Source organism: Balaenoptera physalus, assembly GCF_965194825.1.
Source record: "Balaenoptera physalus genome assembly, chromosome: X".
NCBI lineage: Eukaryota > Metazoa > Chordata > Mammalia > Artiodactyla > Balaenopteridae > Balaenoptera > Balaenoptera physalus.
The window spans coordinates 94,413,499-94,430,912 of NC_138903.1; the positions used below are offsets into that span (position 1 = coordinate 94,413,499).

At 39.8% G+C, this 17,414-nt stretch overlaps 3 protein-coding genes across 10 annotated transcripts in view; 2 read left to right on the forward strand and 1 right to left on the reverse strand.

Annotated features, from left to right (window-relative positions):
- The window catches only part of LOC309653216 (uncharacterized protein), a 54,126-nt gene extending 38,603 nt beyond the window's left edge, over positions 1 to 15,523 (reverse strand). For 3 of the 6 annotated variants that reach the window (XR_014259038.1, XR_014259039.1, XR_014259040.1), the window contains exons 1-2: positions 15,320 to 15,523; positions 12,266 to 12,318 (exon numbers count right to left, since the gene is read on the reverse strand). The gene's annotated coding sequence lies outside the window, so the exon portion shown is untranslated. Of the gene's footprint in view, positions 1 to 12,265; positions 12,377 to 15,319 lie in introns of all 6 variants that reach the window. The other 3 variants (XR_014259041.1, XR_014259042.1, XR_014259043.1) reach the window with 1 other exon arrangement.
- On the forward strand, positions 4,338 to 5,018 carry LOC309651816 (protein lin-28 homolog A). Its single transcript, XM_082444876.1, has one exon. The coding sequence runs from the start codon at positions 4,385 to 4,387 to the stop codon at positions 5,000 to 5,002; it is 618 nt and encodes a 205-aa protein (XP_082301002.1). The 5' UTR covers positions 4,338 to 4,384; the 3' UTR covers positions 5,003 to 5,018.
- A 100-nt stretch (positions 15,524 to 15,623) lies between the features above and the next one.
- The window catches only part of RADX (RPA1 related single stranded DNA binding protein, X-linked), a 63,602-nt gene continuing 61,811 nt past the window's right edge, over positions 15,624 to 17,414 (forward strand). For all 3 annotated transcript variants that reach the window (XM_082447546.1, XM_082447548.1, XM_082447547.1), the window contains exon 1: positions 15,624 to 16,420. In XM_082447546.1, the coding sequence (XP_082303672.1) occupies positions 15,793 to 16,420 (628 nt within the window). In that variant the 5' untranslated portion in view covers positions 15,624 to 15,792. The remainder of the gene's footprint in view (positions 16,421 to 17,414) is intronic.

Genomic DNA, 17,414 nt, shown 5'->3' on the forward strand with positions numbered 1-17,414 from the left:
AATTAATTATTCTATATGCTGCATGGTGCATAATGACACTGTGATCCACTAAGCTGTGATTATGACCAGTAAAATCTGCTGCAGATAATCTCAGGGACATCATAGCAGTACCACTTGTAACATATGGATTACTACAGTTCTCCGCCATTTACCAGTTTTTGACAGACCAGGAAAATGTTGACACCGTTGTAGTCCCCACAGTAGATCAGAGTGAAGACCATGATGATAGTAATGTGTTGACAGGAAGAAAATTAATGTGACAGAGGTTATTTCATTTTGCTAAAACGTCATAAATTTTGTAGAACAGTGGTCATTTACTATAATCAGGAGCTACTCCAAAATTACAAACTGAAATAGAAATTTGAAAAGGAAACACATAGCAAAAGCAAGTAAATGACCCTGAAGAGCCTCTCAAAAGAGCTGTTCATAACATCCTCTTATCTGGCTTCTGCAAATACTATATTACCATATCTCCTAAGTAATTTTATCCAACCTTTATCTGTCATCAATTAGGATATTTTAGTAAATAAAATTTCATAACTCACATTATTGGAATGATGTTTGGCCCTTCTAGAGAAAGAAGTATATATTACAAATAGAAATTTTTCTGTAAAATGACTCTAAATTAAACATATGTTTTATGTTCATGGCACTAAATACTCAGAGTTTATGCAATATATTATTTTTTCTACTTTTAGGTGATAAGTTTATTATAAGTTTTAAGCTTCTGATAAATGATAATAAAAATATATTTTTCAACTGATATATTCATATTAAATTAAAAGTTTTCAAACTTGTATATTTTTTCAATCTGTGATCAAATTTTCTTCCAGAATTATAAAATTAGCATGTGTTCACTGAAAACAATGAAATGAAATAATATAATGATCTTATTAAAAAAATATATAATTTCACACACACACACACCCCCCACACACACCCCTTTCCTTCTTCACCTGCAAACTCCAAATAACTTTCTATGTATTATTCCACACGTTTCTCATATTCAGTGTGTGTGTGTGTGTGTGTGTGAGTATGTGTATTTCGCTTAATACATCATGAATATTTCTTCATCATTAATATAGATATAACTTATCCTTCCTTTAAAAGCTGAAAAAAATGCGCTATTATGAATATACAACAATTTGTTCAAGCTTCTACCCATTGGTGGACATTTGATTAGTTTCTAGCATTTTGCCATTATAGGCAAGGCTTCAATAAGCATTCTTTGCTGATATACCATATCAGTAAATCACATGCATCTCACAGTGAGAGAGGGAGGGAGAGAATAAGAGAATTACATTTCTCTTGATACTGAATCTGAATCTGAAGTGAAAAATACCTGGAATAATATACACCAAAGCTATTTATAGACAATATCTTAGAAAGGGCCCTAGGAGTAGGGTCACAGGGCAATTAAATCTTATTTTACAGATTTCCCCTACTATTTTCTAATCTAAAACATACACTACCTTTGTAGTCAGAAAAGTAAATGAAATTTAAAATTTGAAGATATGCAGAAATTATTCCTTCTGTAACTTATTAACAAAATAATGATGTAGACAGTAAGCATGGAAGGATATTAAATATGCTGTGGAGTTTTAAAATTATTTTCAAATAGTTTATTAAAAATGTATCAATAGTGTATTAGGTTCCTAGGGCTGCCATAACAAAACACCACAGACTAGGTGACTTAGAACACGTGAAATTTATTCTCTCATAGTTATGGAGGCTAGACATTCAAATTCAAATTGCTGGTAGGTCCATGCTCTCTCTAAAGGCTCTGGGGGAGGAATTCTTCCTTGATTTTTCTAGCTTCTGGTGGTTACTGGCAATTCTTGCCATTCCTTGGCTTGTAAATGCATCACTCCAATCTCTGCCTCTGTCTTCACATGGCATTCTCTCCCCTCTGTGTCTGTGTCTTTCCCTGTTATCCTCCTCTCTTTCTCTCTGTCTCTGCATCTCTTCTCTTCTCTTCTTATAAGGACACTGGTCATATTGGATTAGGGCCTGTCCTAGTCTGGTTTGATCTCATCTTTCCAGACAAGGTAAGAACCTTACAACACTTCAACTCCATTTACACCCTCCTACCTTATGTGCTGTTATCATGTATTTTAATTGCACATATATTTTAAACTCCAAAAGATATTATTGCTGTTGTTTTGAATAGCCAATATTCAAGTAGATTTACCCATATTAACTCTTTTTAGTGTTCTTCATTCCTTCTTGAATTACCTTGTTTCCATTTGGGATCATTTTCCTTTTGCCTAAATAACTCGCTTTAGTATTTCTTTTAGTGCATGTCTGATGGTTATAAATTCTCTCAAGTTTTGTTTCTCTTAAACCATTTTGGTTCACCTTCATTTTGAAAGAATTTTTGCCTGGTTGGAACTTTTTTTTCAACACTTTAAATATGTCAGACCATTGTCTTCCTTCATTATGTCTTTCGAAAATTCAGTTGTCAAGGTTATTGATGTTCCTGCAAGATAATGTGTCTTTGTTTTCTAGTTTCTTTAAACTTCTTCTTTGTTCCCACTATCCATCAGTTTTGCTTTGATGCACCTATGTCTGGTTTTCTTTCTCACTGTATTAGTTTTCTATCATTGCCATAAAAAGTTACTACAAACTTAATGACTTAAAACAACACAAATTCATTATCTTTTAGTTTCATAAGTCAGAAGTCCAGTATTATGTCTTACTGGCCAATATCAAAGTGCCAGCAGGGATGAGATCTGTTCTGGAAGCTCTAAGGGAAAATCCATTTTTTTGCTCATTCAAGTTGTTGACAGAATTCAATTCCCTGTGCTTGCAGGACTGAGGTCCCAGTTTTCTTGCTGGCTGTAAGCCGAGGGCCGTTTCCAGCTTCTAGAAGCCACCTGCATTCCTTGACTCATGACCTCCTTCCTCCATCTTTAAAGCCAGCAATAGTTCAAGTCTTCACGCCACATCTTTCACTAACCAAAATTGCTGCTTTCCTCGTCCACCTTTAAAGGCCCACCTGGATCCAGGATAACAACTTAAATTCTATCTGCAACCTTAATTCCCTTCTACCATGTAATGTAACATATTCATAGTTCTGAGGATTAGGATGTGGACATCTTTGGGGGTTCAGTATTCTGCCTGAAACAGTCATTATACTGCTTCAGATTCATATCGCATCTAGAACATACAGCTTGAGACCATTCTTCAGTTTGTGGAAAATCCTCAACAAGTATTTCTTAAATACTGCTTTTGCCCTCTTTTTCTTTTCTTCTCAGATTCCAATTACATACACGTTAGACCTTTTCACCATGTTATCTGTGTCTCATTCTTTTTTCTGTATTCTCCGATGTTTTTCTCTCTGAGCTTTAGTTTGGATGTTGTCTACTGTCCTATTATCCCATCCACTAATCTCTAATTGTTGCTTTTTGTTTGTCCTTTAAGCCACACATTCTATGAACTGAAAAATTCTTTGAGGAGAGAAAAGTAGCAGCAAATAGAAGACTCATCTCAATGTTTTCCATACACTACAATGTGTCCTCTCATGTCCTGGCTGCCTTGGTTCTCTCTAATGTCTCCAAATAGCTTTGTAAAACTTTTGTCAAGCACTTAGAGTTACTGTCAGCAGTAGAATTAGTTCAATACCAGCTGCTCCATTGTAGCTGAAAATAAAAGCCTGATGCATGATTTCCAAGTTATAATTTTTATATTTAAAAATATGTCACTGTGTTAGAGACACCTTCCTATAGTACAGAGAAGAAAAGAGATATCTCCTGGCCTTGTCATGGTGTTGAGAGTTTAGATCAATCCCATAGTATGGAAGGAGGAAATGCATAAAAGATACATGAGCAGTCTGGCCATATTCCAGTGAAGCTCAGTATCCTTGAGACTGGCACCTTCCCTACAGTTCAGTTAGTATGAACTTCTTCCTCCTGTTCCTCTGGCCTAACTAGCATCCAACTTGGAGGTTAGACAAAATGGCAGCCAATGAATAACCAATTATGATGTTTCAAAAATTTTTTTGGCAGTTTTGTAAGTAATTTTAACAGGCATTTTCTTGACTACTAAAGAAGTTAGGATACTTTTCTTATGACTCTTTCTTTCTTTTTTTTCTTGGCCACGCCATGCGGCATGTGGGATCTTTGGTTCCCCAACCAGGGATCGAATCTGTGCCCCCTGCAGTGGAAGTGTCGGACTCTTAACCACTGGACCGCCAGGGAAGTCCCTCATTCATTTCTTAACACATTTTCTAGCTTGTGTTATATACTGCACATTAAATTATGAAACATTTTTTTACTGACCATTTGCTCTTTAAGAATTATTATCTGGCCCTTTGCCTCCGGACTTCTCTGGGGCCAGCAGCCGGCCGACCTGGGGCCCGGGGCCGCGGGCTCAGCCGACTACCATGGGCTCTGTGTCAAACCAGCAGTTTGCAGGTGGCGGCGCCAAGGCGCCGGAGGAGGCGCAGGAGGACGCGGCCCGGGCGGCCGAGGAGCCGCAGCTGCTGCACGGCGCCGGCATCTGTAAGTGGTTCAACGTGCGCATGGGATTCGGCTTCCTGTCCATGACTGCCCGCGCCGGGGTCGCACTCGACCCTCCGGTGGATGTCTTTGTGCACCAGAGTAAGCTGCACATGGAGGGCTTCCGGAGCCTGAAGGAGGGTGAGGCCGTAGAGTTCACCTTTAAGAAGTCTGCTAAGGGCCTGGAATCTATCCGAGTCACCGGCCCTGGTGGGGTGTTCTGTATTGGGAGTGAGAGGCGGCCCAAAGGGAAGAACATGCAGAAACGCAGATCAAAGGGAGACAGGTGCTACAACTGTGGAGGTCTAGACCATCATGCCAAGGAATGCAAACTGCCACCCCAGCCCAAGAAGTGCCACTTCTGCCAGAGCATCAACCATATGGTAGCCTCGTGTCCACTGAAGGCCCAGCAAGCTCCCAGCTCACAGGGAAAGCCAGCCTACTTTCGGGAGGAGGAAGAAGAGATCCATAGCCCTGCCATGCTCCCAGAGGCCCAGAATTGAGCCACAGTGGGTGGGGGCTATCTGTTTGTGATGAGAAAGTTTTGAGGAACAGGTATCAATCGGCAGAGTGGAGAAAGTGGGGGCAGGGTGGGTAGGGGCAGCTGGCACTGCCGTATATCTCAGGCCGGGGGCCAAAGCGTCACCCCCTCTTCCCTCTTGGTGGGGGGGAAGGGGTGAGGCAAAGAAACTCCAATCATGCTCTATCCAAATGCATGTGAGGGCTTTGGGGGGTAACCCTTCCTGCATGCTTTATCTGAGTCTCCACCCCCAGAATCTCCAGCTTTTGAAAGTGGCCTGGATAGGGAAGTTGTTTTACTCTTCAAGAAGGATATGGAATAATATTTCCCATGCCAGAGTGAAAAGCTTAAGCATGAGACCAGATTGATGGACCCAACCCACAAGCCACTACCTTCTGTGGGAGGAAATATCTCAGGCGTAAGGCAGGGTTTTCCACATCTTGTCTCCTCACAACCTCCTCCTGGGATAGAGTGCTGACAGAACTGTCCCAAGCAGTGGGTTGTGATGATAGGCAAAAGGGGGGTTGAGGGAACAGCTGCAGACCTGCTGCTTCTAAGCTCATTCCCACCCCGTTCTGGGCCAATACAATTTTATTTATTTGCTCCCTTGGATGACTGTACCTTGGGTCCCACTTTCTCCAGGATGCCAAGTGCACTAGCTGTGTGCGAATGACGTATCTTGTGCATTTTAACTTTTTTTTTTCATAATATAAATATTCTGGTTTTGTATTTTTGTGTATTTTAATCTAAGGCCCTCATTCCTGCACTGTGTTCTCAGGTACGTGAGCAATCTCAGGGATAAGTCGGCAGCAGCTCCGGGTCTGCACAGCGGGAATACTTTCTGTTGCTCTATCACCAGAGAGAACAACTATTTGGAGCGTATAGCCTATTGAACTACCTCATTTTTGCCAATTAGAGCTGGCTTTTCTGCCACAGTGTCCTCTTGAAACCCCTCCATCTTCAATGTTTCATGGGAGACTAGGTTTTAACTGGGTTGCCCCATGACTTGGTCTCCTTCTACTGAAAGATTGGAAATTGGTCTGAACAGGAAAAGGTGGTACAGAGAGGTTAGGAGAGGCTGGGCCAGGTAAAAGGTGCAGAGAGGGGAAGCCAAGATTAGGCAGAGGTCATCTGGATGTGTGATAAAGGATTCCTGTTCCAGACCTCTAATCCCAGGGCATAGGACTCGCTTTACATACCAGGTCCATCCTTCACTGGATTGGGCTAGGCCTAACATACACAACAGGGTGTATTGTATGTGTTTTTGTAAAAACTGTGAGTTGGTAAGGACAGGTTTTAAGAATGATACCTCTGTACCCATCTTGAGCTGCCCAGGGATGGATATATGAAGCAAGGACAAGATCCTTAATCTTTAACAATTCTGGACTTTTCCTCCTTGGTTTCCAGAGAGACCATCAGTGATGGCTTCTTTGTGGTTCCCAGAGCCAGTGTCCTGCCCTGCTGCAGCAGTAATTAGTGTCATGGTAGCTAAAGGAGAAAAGGGGGTTTCGTTTACATGCTGTGAGATCACTGCAAACCTACCTCACTGTGTTGTAACGGGGCAAATGCAATAGAACGCATTGGGTGATGTGTGTCTGATCCTGGGTTCTTGTCTCCCCCAATTGCTGCCCCCCTCTAGTTATTGTATTTGTCTGGGCTTCGTAGGACTTCACAAGTAGCTGATTTGGTGATTGCTAGGTGGCCTAGTTTGTGTAAATATAATGTGTTGGTCTTCTCCATGTTCTTTTGGGGTTTTATTGTTTACAAACTTCTTTTTATATTGAGAAAAATAGCCAAAGCATCTTTGACAAAAGGTCTGCACCAGCCAAAAAGATCTGAAACATAAACTTGGGGGCCCCTCTTCTTGAAGTGGGAGGTCTTGAACTACACTTTCTTTTGTGTTCCCCCTCCCCTGTTTCCTATTTTGAACAAGATCTTCTGTCCTAAAAACTGTATTCCTACCCCCTCTTCTTTTCCCCTTCGTGCCCCCCAAAATAGTCCATACACCTATATGTTTAATTTGTGGGGTGTCTGTGATTAAATGATTTGTGCAAAAATCCTGAAGAAGCTAAGAACTCACCATCCCTTGTTCTCAATCTCCTGAGTCATGACCATTCCTTGATTTGATTCATGCCAAACAGACTGCTGTCTTTGGATGGATTAAAACCTACTTTAATCTCTAATCCTAGGGTAGAGAGGAGCAACGAGGGGGCCTTCCATGTAGAAGGTGGGGTTGGGAGACCACGAAAGGAAAGATGAATGTATAGCCAAGTCACTCAGGAACTTTTATGCAGGTGCAAGAAACTTATGTCAAAGTGGCCACAAGATTGTTTAATAGGAGACGGACGAATGTAACTCCATGTTTACTGCTAGAAACCAAAGCTTTGTGTGAAATCTTGAATTTATGGGGAGGGAGGGAGGGTAGAAAAGCATGTACCTGTTCTTCATCCCTTCCCCTCATTACTGAACTGCAGGAGACTGAGCCCCCTTGGGCTTTGGTGACCCCATCTGGGCAGTGTTTATTTGTTGGTTGATTTTGCTGTGCCAGGTACTTCCTTTCCCATTTGCTATCATTTTGTAACACACATGCTGACCCTTTTCCCTTCCCCTTCTTTTCCTTGGGAAAATACAATGAATAAAGACTTATTGGTACCGAAAAAAAAAAAGAATTATTATCTGTACCATGTAAATAGTATAAATTTTCTAACATGCTACATCCCAGATCTTCTAGGTAAACTATGTTTTAAATCTCATAACAACCTTGTGAGGTACGTGTTCCACTCCATTTTTATTTTTATTTATTTTTTTTGGTCGCACTGCACAGCTTGTGAGATCTTAGCTCCCTGACCAGGGATTGAACCCAGGCCCTTGGCAGTGAGAGCGAGGAGTTGTAACCACTGGACCGCCAGGGAATTCCCTCCACCCCATTTTTAAAAGGAGGAATCAGGTTTAGAGAGTTTAGGTAACTTGGTCAAGATCAAACAACTAGTAAATAGGAGAAAGAGAATTCAAATTTGTATTAGTCTAATTAAAAGCTAGCTTTCCATTTCTAGTAGTTAAACTAGGAGCAAACTATAGGTAAAGAACATACATATATTGTTGCTGATGCCTGTCTTCTGAGATCTGGTAGGGAAGAAAGTGAAAGATCCCCAACCAAAGATAAATTATGAGTTACAATTTCTCATCATTCTCCAGAATATAGGCTACTTTGAAAAAGGATAAGGGTACATGAAATAATTTCAAGAGCCTAGGGATACCACCAAAGAAACTGGGTCCTCCAGAAAACTGTGTCTAGTCAGAGAGGGAACAGCATGACCTTAACCATGTGTCAGATGTTACAAGAGCACCAGCACAGACTAGTGATATGAATTTTTTCCAAGCTGTTTAAGAGAGAAATCCATTAAGGCTTCTATCTTATGAAGCCAGCCAAGTCCTGGTTTTTATGAAAATTAGCAAAACATTCAAGGTCCAGGCTATCCAAGCACATGGAGGACCACCAGATATCCAGGATCTGAACAACTTAACTACATCTAAAATGACCAGACATTCAAAGGCTGGTTTGTTAAGGCATAGTAATCCACCTTATAAATCATATAGCTAGAAGCCAACTTACACTTTAATTTCAAAAATAAGAGCAGCACCTAAATTCAGAATGCTATATCATAAAGAAATTGCATCAGCCAGCATTATGTCTAAGTCCTACACATTTCATATATTTTAGGGAACAACCTAGTGATTAAAGGGGAAAAAAATCTCATTACAATACCACATTTGTTTAATGGGGTCCTTACCAAAGACCAGGACTCATTTCCAAGTCACATTAATTTTCAAACCCATATTTTTTAGAGACTGGAAAAAAAGAGTGGCTAAACAAGATAGAAAGATTATTTTACTCTTAAATTAAAAAGCCTGGATATAAGCAAGTGAGGGCTGGTATGCTGGCATCATGAGGTTATCAGGGTATTCCACTGTGTGATTACACCACAATTTATTTATTCATTCTCCTATTATAAATATTTGGGCTGTTTCCAGTTAGGAGTTACTATGAATAATGCTACTGAACATTCTTTTACATATGTACTAGTGCAGCTATTAAAGTTTCTCTAGGCCAGTGGTTCTCACCTGGGAAGTGTTGATGGTCACAGTGATTGGGGAGTACAACTGGCATTCAGAGGGTTAGGGCCAGATGTTAAACATCCTATACTGTTTGGTACCACCCAGTACAAATAAAAATCATTCCCCCACGAAATGTTAATACCATCTTCTCCTTTGACAAACACTAGTCTTGGGTATATACAAAGGAAAATTTATGGATCATATGGTATGCGCATGTTCAACTTTACAACTAGTTGAACAAATTTACACTCCCACCAGTGGTTTATTGCTTGACATCCTTTACAACACTTGGCATTCGTAGGCTTTTTAATTTTTGCCAGTCAAGTGGGTATATAATGATTCCTTCTTTAATTGCTTTTGTCCTCTTGACGTTCCCAAGGAAGGATCCCTAAATGCTGCTGCTGAAGCTATCCTTACTGCAGATGAAGTGGAGCACATTTTCTATGAGTCCCAGGATCAGTAGAACATCACTCAAGAGAAGCTATCAGAGATGATAATGATGCCTTAAATGAACAGGTTCAATATTCTAAGATGAAAATGGCAAAGAATAAGATGAGTAAAATGAATAAGGAGGAGGAGAAGGAAAAGCAGATTCTTCAAAGGACGCATTCAAGAAAATTAAGATACAATCCACATCTTCAAAGAAAACGTTTGTAAATCATATATCTGATAAGGGACTTGTATCTAGAACATACAAAATATATAAAGACCTCAGGACTCAATAATCAAGAGACAACTCAATTTAAAAATAGGCAAAGGAAAAAGAAAAAAAAATTTTTATTAAGTATATAAAAAATAAAAATAGGCAAAGGATCTGAATTGACATTCCTCCAAAGAAGATATAAAAATGGCCAATAAGCACAATGAAAAGAAGCTAAAAATCATTAGTCATTACAGAAATACAAATCAATACCACAATGAGATATCACTTCACATCCACTAAGATAAACTAAGGTAAACAAAGACGGACAATAGCAAACGTTGGCAAGGTTGCAGAAAAATTGAAACTCTTGTACGTTGCTGGTGGGAATATAAAATAACACAACACTTTGGAATACAGTTTGACAGTTCCTCAAAAAGTTAAACATAGAATTGCCATATGAGCCAGCAATTTCAGTCCTAGGTATCTATACCAGAGGTTTGAAAACACATGTCCACACAAAATCTCATACACTAAAATCATAGCAGCCTTATTCATAGTAGCAAAAGGTGAACACAACCCAAATGTCCATCAGTTGATGAACTGATGCACATAATGTGGTATATCCATAAAACGAAATACTTTTCAGCAAACAAAAAAATAAATGAAGTATGCTACAACATGGATGAAACTTGAAACCATTATGCTAAATGAAAGTACTCAGACACAATGTATGTTTCCATTCATATGAAATGTCTAGAATAGGCAAATCCATAGTGACAGAAAGTAGATAACTGGTTCCCGGTGGCTGGGGCAGGGAGTTGGAATTGGGGGTAGCTGCTAATATGTATAGAGTTCCTTTATGGCATGATAGAATGTTCTAAAATTAGATTGTGGCCACAGACGTACAACACTTTGAGTATACGAAAAGCAATCAAATTCTCCAGTTTCGATGAATGAATTGTGTGTTTTGTGAATTATATTCCAATAAAGCTGTTATTTTAATAATAAACTAACACAAACATCTTTAGATAAATAGCCTACTGAGAACCAACTTTCTGACCCAGCTCTATTTCATGTAAGGCAACCCAGCATAAACACTGGTGTTCGGATTTCCAAAATGTCATCAAATTGTAGCCACACATTTCAACAAACAAATTCTTGAGAGGAGGAATGTAAACATCAAAGCATGCTAGATACATGATGTTAGGATGACCAATGAAGACAAATGGGAATAAATTAATCTGTAGAATACTGAGAGTTTACAGTCAGTCCCCCTTCATCTAATAATCAGAGAAACAGAGACCTAATAAATTGAAAATGATCAAATCCGGGACTTCCCTCGTGCCTCAGTGGTTATGACTCCACGCTCCCAATGCAGGGGGCCAGGGTTTGATCCCTGGTCAGGGAACTAGATCCCACATGCATGCCGCAACTAAGAGTTCACATGCCACAACTAAGGAGCCCACCTGCCACAACTAAGGAGCCTTCGAGCCGCAACTAACAGCTGGCGCAACCAAATAAATAAATATTTAAAAAAAAGAAAATGATCAAATCCATATTCTAAAATCCAACTCTCTTACAGATATATAATATTGAGACTCAGAAGAAAAGCTAACACACTGAGATATTTATGGAAAATAGTAGGATTTGAATGAACAGAAGAGAAGGGAGGACAGCAGCAATCATTTATCGTGCATCTAATATGTGCTCAGGATAAGCAAAGGAATGCAGACAAATAGGAACATTTGTTTGAGATACTGAGGGGCAAAAGGAGTCTGGAACCATTGTTATGGTGAGCCTGTGTTAGAGACTCTGTTTAAGTACATTCAACAAGTAAATCAAAACAGATTTGCCATCTGATAGAAAGGTAACATAGGACCATCTTTGATTCCAATGAGGTAGGGAGTATTATAAGCTGTGCAGATACATCCTTGTATATAGAGGTAATTTAGTTAATAAAATCATCAAAAGCAGCATTAAAAGGGAAAGATATTGGAAAAGGGCAGCGTTATGCTGGAGGCTGTAGTGCTCTGGCTGCCAGGCAGCCACCCTGAGGCCCTCTTTTGTTACCGTGGTGATGTTTGGAGAACTTACCTAAATACTCTTTGAGATAGCATCTGAACTCTCCACATCCTTTTAGCACCAACTAGTCATGACACTTGTTTTTCCTCCTCCCCCACATCTCTACTCATACTGTTATAATCTTATGAATTTGATGAACCCACAAGTGTACCTCCAATGCCCAATGCACATGGCCAGGGAATGATGCTGATTTGTTTACCCAAGGCAAATAAATGAAAGAATAGTTAAATGAATCAGAAGATCAACCAAGATTATTCAAATAAAAATAACCAAAACAAGATTATTCAATAAAAAACTGATACATCAGGGGGATAATCCAGGATCTGTGCAACCTTATGTCGTGGAAAGGACATTGGCTTAATAAGCAGGAGTCTTGGCTAATAGTTCTGATGCTCTGTCACTTACCACTGTGTGATCTTGGTCACAAGAGTCCCGTTTTCTGGGCCTCAGTTCCTTCACTGTAGTAAAAGAGGGTTGAATTATAGCAGTCGTTTTTTAAAATTTTCCGGTCACAATCTATAGTAAGAAAAACATTTTACATCATGATGCAGTATACACATATACATACCAACAAATCTAAAATAAAAATTGTATGAAGCAATCCTTACCATTACTATGTGTGAGGTACTCTGACATTTTCTGTTCTAAACTTTTTCATATTTTTAGTTGCTGGTTGTAACCCAATAAATTGACTTCATGACCTCATTAACGCCTCACCACCCACAGTATGAAGAACACTGAACTAGTTAGTGGGTATATAATGGCTCCCTGTAGTTCTAGCATTCTATGATCTTATGTTATGCCTGTATCTTCTTTTTAGAATAATAATAACAATTGCTAGCATTTACTGAACTCTTAGTATGTGCCAAACACAGTTTTAAGCACTTTATCTATATGAACTAACTTAATTTTTCAACTACTGTGAATACTTTCATTAGTCCAATTTTAAAGATGAGGAAAATCGATGTGGCAGATAATCTGCACCAAATTTAATGGACTGCCAAAATAAATTTCATGTTGTATTTAAAGTGTTTTGAATATCTCAGAACATCACCGTTTCATGAAATAAAAGTAGTGTAGCGCCTGCTTTTACTATTTTAAGCTCTGGAGGGCACTATAACATTGTCCAGATCTCAGGGGAGAGAAAAAATCAATAACCTAAATGATACCTATTATTGGCTCTAAAAGTCATTTCTCTTACTTATTCTATTATTGAGTAATTAATCCCAAAACAGGTGCTTCTAATGCCTTCAGAGAACATTCATACATAGGTGTGATAACTATTCAAGTAGACACCTTAATTCTCGGGGAGATGCACTATCAGCAGATTGTCAGTAGAACAATACAAAAGACTTCAACTATGTTCTCATAGTTAGTGTATATCTTTATTGTGTGTGGTATTGTAAAAACAAACATGGGTGCTATTTCTTCCCAATTCCAGTAATTATTCAACTACTGAGCACCATTGCCAATATTCATCTTTTATGAATTAGATAGACTCAGAATATGATGATACAATACTATTATGTATAAATTCCACTGAGTATATAGTTTAGGGGGTGCTGATGGAACGGATTTGAAAGATTTAAAATCAGTTCTTCTTGGATAAACAACAGAGATAGCTGATATTTAATGACTCCTGCAGTAAATCCAATAAAAACCCATAATTTCATTTATTCATTCAACAATTACTATTGAGCACCTGCTATCTGCTAGAATACTGATTTTTGCACTGGAGATGCAGCAGTGAACATAACAAAGTACCTACACTCGGGGAGCTTACTTATTTTGTGCTTTGTAAGTTTGGATTTTTGTTTATTATATTTGTTTACAGAGAGGCACACATATATATTCCCTTTGGTGGAGAGGCAGTGGGAATTACATGTTTCATTTATTTAAAATACTTGAATGCCTTTTACTTATAGCAAGAGTGAAAGAACTATAGGAAACAATAAAGAAAAAAATCAATTTCTACTCTCAAAAGGCTTACAGTCTAGTTAAATTAGTGGCTCCTAACAAGGGGTGATTTTGCCCCCCAGGGGACATTTGTCGATGTCTAGAGATATTTTTGGTTGTTACAACTGGGAGGGAAGAGTAGTGCTACAGGTATCTAGTGGGTAGCGTCCAGGAATGTTTCTAAACATCCTCCAGTGCACAAGACATTCTCACAACAAATAATTTTCTGACCCTAAATGTCAACAGTGTCCAGGTTGAGAAACCGTAACTTAGGGAGATGAGCTACATACATTAAAAGTTTTGTTTTTAATTACAAGGTATTAGATGATAAATGTTAAATGAGTGATACATACAAGGTGATACAGATAAGAGAAAGATCATTCTAGAATAAATTGATTATGGGAGGCTTCATGAAGGAAGTGGGGCTCAAGCTGAAGTGTTAGGTCACTCTTCTGCTCAAAACAGAGCAAAGCCTACAAGGCCCTTCTACCTCTCTGACTTTATCTCCTACCACTCCTCCTCTCACCTCTCCACTCCAGTCAACTGGCTTTTTGCATTTCCTTTAAAATATCAAGCATGCTTCTGTCTCACGGAATCTATTCTTACTGTTCCCTCTGATTTAAGTGTCCTTTCCCAAGAAGTCCACACACTCCCTCACTTCCTGCAGATCTCTGCTCTATTCAATCTCTTAATAGAGAACTCTTCCCTAATCATACTGTATATAAAATATTAACTCCTGCCCCCTCCCCTCCGTTTCCCCTTAACATGTTTTTTGGTCTCCAAAGCAAGAGTGTACCAGGCCTAGAGCAGACACTCAAGAAATACATGTAGAATTAGTGAATTAGTTAAATATTAATAATGGCAGTGAGAAGAAGCTTGAGTAAAGGAGCCTGTCCACTGTTATCCATAATGGCCTAGAACAGTGCCTGCCTCATGGTAGGGACTTCATAAATAGTGAATAATGAATGATGAAATAGACAGCCAAGGGAGATTAATATAATCAAAACATGCCTGTTTCTATCTTTGAAAAGTATTCTTAGGACAATTACTATGTTCTGTGTACACTGGCACATCTGGGTACATGGAATAAATGTTTTATTTTTAATTCTGACTATTCTTACCAGCTTTTTCACATTACATTCATTCCATATACAATCCTTGTAGTTTAGAAATGCAGCTTCTGAAATTCTATAGCCTACCTGTATGTTAAGCCAGGTATTGTATAAAACATAAGTATATTTTAAGAAGTGTAATCTAAAGGCAGCTCTCCACCAAGCCAGTTCTATAGTTTTCTGGCTTCATTTGCACTTAATCACGAATTCACCCACCCTGCACTCAGGGAGCCACTGCAATTATGCGAATGCTAATAACATAACAACTAATGTTTATGGAGGACTTTTTGTGCTAGGAGCTGTCCTAAAGGCTGTGCATACATTGTCTAGTTTTGTTCATACTACAGGAGACCCATATTATCACATTCACGTATATCAAACTCTAATTTACCTTCTGTGGCTGGCCCAAGGCCAAAAGCCCGGAACTCCTGAGCTATGACTTCTTGCCTCCCGCTTCCAGCCACGTTCTCTTTTCTTGCCTCTCTGCACCCTCCTTTCCAGAAGAGCCACGAGGGCTCCTCCCCCTCCCTCTTGCTACTTTGTTTTGGAAACCATGGCGACCAACGGTTTTCCCGCTTCTCCTATCCTGGCAAATGGGCGGTCACTACGTTAGACGACCCGGTACCTAAACCCGGGAGTGACTGACTAGTAACGGTGCCTGAGAGACGGAAGCGCGCTGAGCGAGGGGCGGAGCCAGCGAGCTGACGCACGCTCACGTAAAGGCTTCATAGCGTCACGACTGGGCGGAGCTTTACCGGTCAGTCCTGTCAGAGTAGCGGCCGTTGCGCGAGCGCGCGGTTTCTCTCAGGCTCTGACGAGAAAAGTTAGCTTTTGGGAGCGAAGAGGGTACGCGGTCACCCCGCAATGTCTGGTCAGTTAGGTGAGCCGCAGGAAGGCCCGTCACATGCTGGGCTCGATCTGCCGAACCCTGAGAGAAATGAGGCTGGGGTCCAGAGAGGTGTGATCCAAAGGCGCAGGTCCTGGATCCAAAAGGTCCTTGAGCAAGCAACGGACTCACCTCTCCAGTGGATCACCCCGTCGGAGGTTGTGCCTGTCGCTGTTTTGGCCGTCCAGAGGTACCTGTTAGAGGGTGAGGCACGCGACATGGAATCTAAACCTCCGCTTTATTGCTATGATGTGACGATCTCGGACGGGGTGTTCCGTGAGAAGTGCTACCTGGACCCCAGCCTGAATTTTCTCGTGTATAAAAATATTCTCAAAGTTGGCATAGAAGTGAAAATTTCCAGAGTCTCGTGTGTTTACAACGAGAAAAGATTAGGCCAGGGGATCCTGTGCATAGATAACGTCCACTGTGGGGAGTCCCTGGACTCCATTTCTTTAGAAATTCCCTTCAGAAATAGAGCGCACCGGGAAATCCCGGAGAGGCCATTAAGAGGCGGAAAGAGCCATTACCTGGCCCTGTGGAATAACGAAGATCCATATGGAGATATCTGGTTAAGCAACAAGGAACCTGAGGAGTACAATTTTAACAGTAAGTAATTGGAGGGAACGACGGAGGGGTTAAAGTTTTCGGGAGCTTGCTTTAATGGGAAAGGAAACGAAGGTGCTTTGGTATTGTTAATTATAAGCCGGGAGTGGTAAGAGACAAGCTTTGAAGGGTGATGGGGTTCCAGCTCGCGTCTTGCTTTGATTGTAAAAGTGGCCAGTCAGGAAGTGTCCGAATACATCTTAAATTTAATCTGACGAACGTAGTGATGTTGCAGTCAGTATTCCTCATGTTTTCGTTATACGTTTGACTACAGTGGAATTCATCTTAGTTTTAGTCCCATTCCAGTCGTGGAAGTAGTACTTTCTGTGTTGGTTGGAAAGTGTATAGATTTGAATTCGGCGTAAAGGTTGTAAATATTTGTGGTTTTGCCTGTTTTAACTTTCGTTCAAAAAAGGGTGTTCCGTGATTTATTCCTTTATAATTCACATTTAATGAAACGCCATTTTCTATACCTTTGAGTGTGGCAGTTATGTAAATGTTGTTTTTTGAATGTGTGATTTTGTGGGAAAGCTTGGAATTCTCATTTTTGTGTTTCTTATTACTTACCACGAACAATACTAACCTGAGAAGTTCAGTTCTTCTGTTTCAGAAGTAGGAAGTTAACCTGATAATGCTAGCTCGTCCGTCATCAGCAAATGCTCTAAAATATGTTTTTATCTGTAAGAGATGGAATAAGGGGAATGATAGTACTATAGGCATGTACGTGTGTGGAATGGGGAAGAAATAAAGTGCAAAAAATATAAGGCGAAAGTAGTGGAGCGAGAAAGATAAATTTTTACATTTACTGCTTTTCAGGTTTTTTTTTTAAACATTGCAGTGATAATGCTAGATCGTAGATAATCTTATTATGATGTGTAACAGCAACAAACTTGAAAGTGAAAAGATATCTCGGACGAAAATATGCAATTAAAGTAATATCCAGTTATAAGGAAAAGAAGATGGCTGTAGAAATGTGTAGCTAAGGATGATTAAATAA

Coding starts and splice junctions, on each gene's coding strand:
- LOC309651816 (XM_082444876.1), top strand. CDS start 4,385: ATGGGCTCTGTGTCAAACCAGCAGTTTGCAGGTGGCGGCGCCAAGGCG.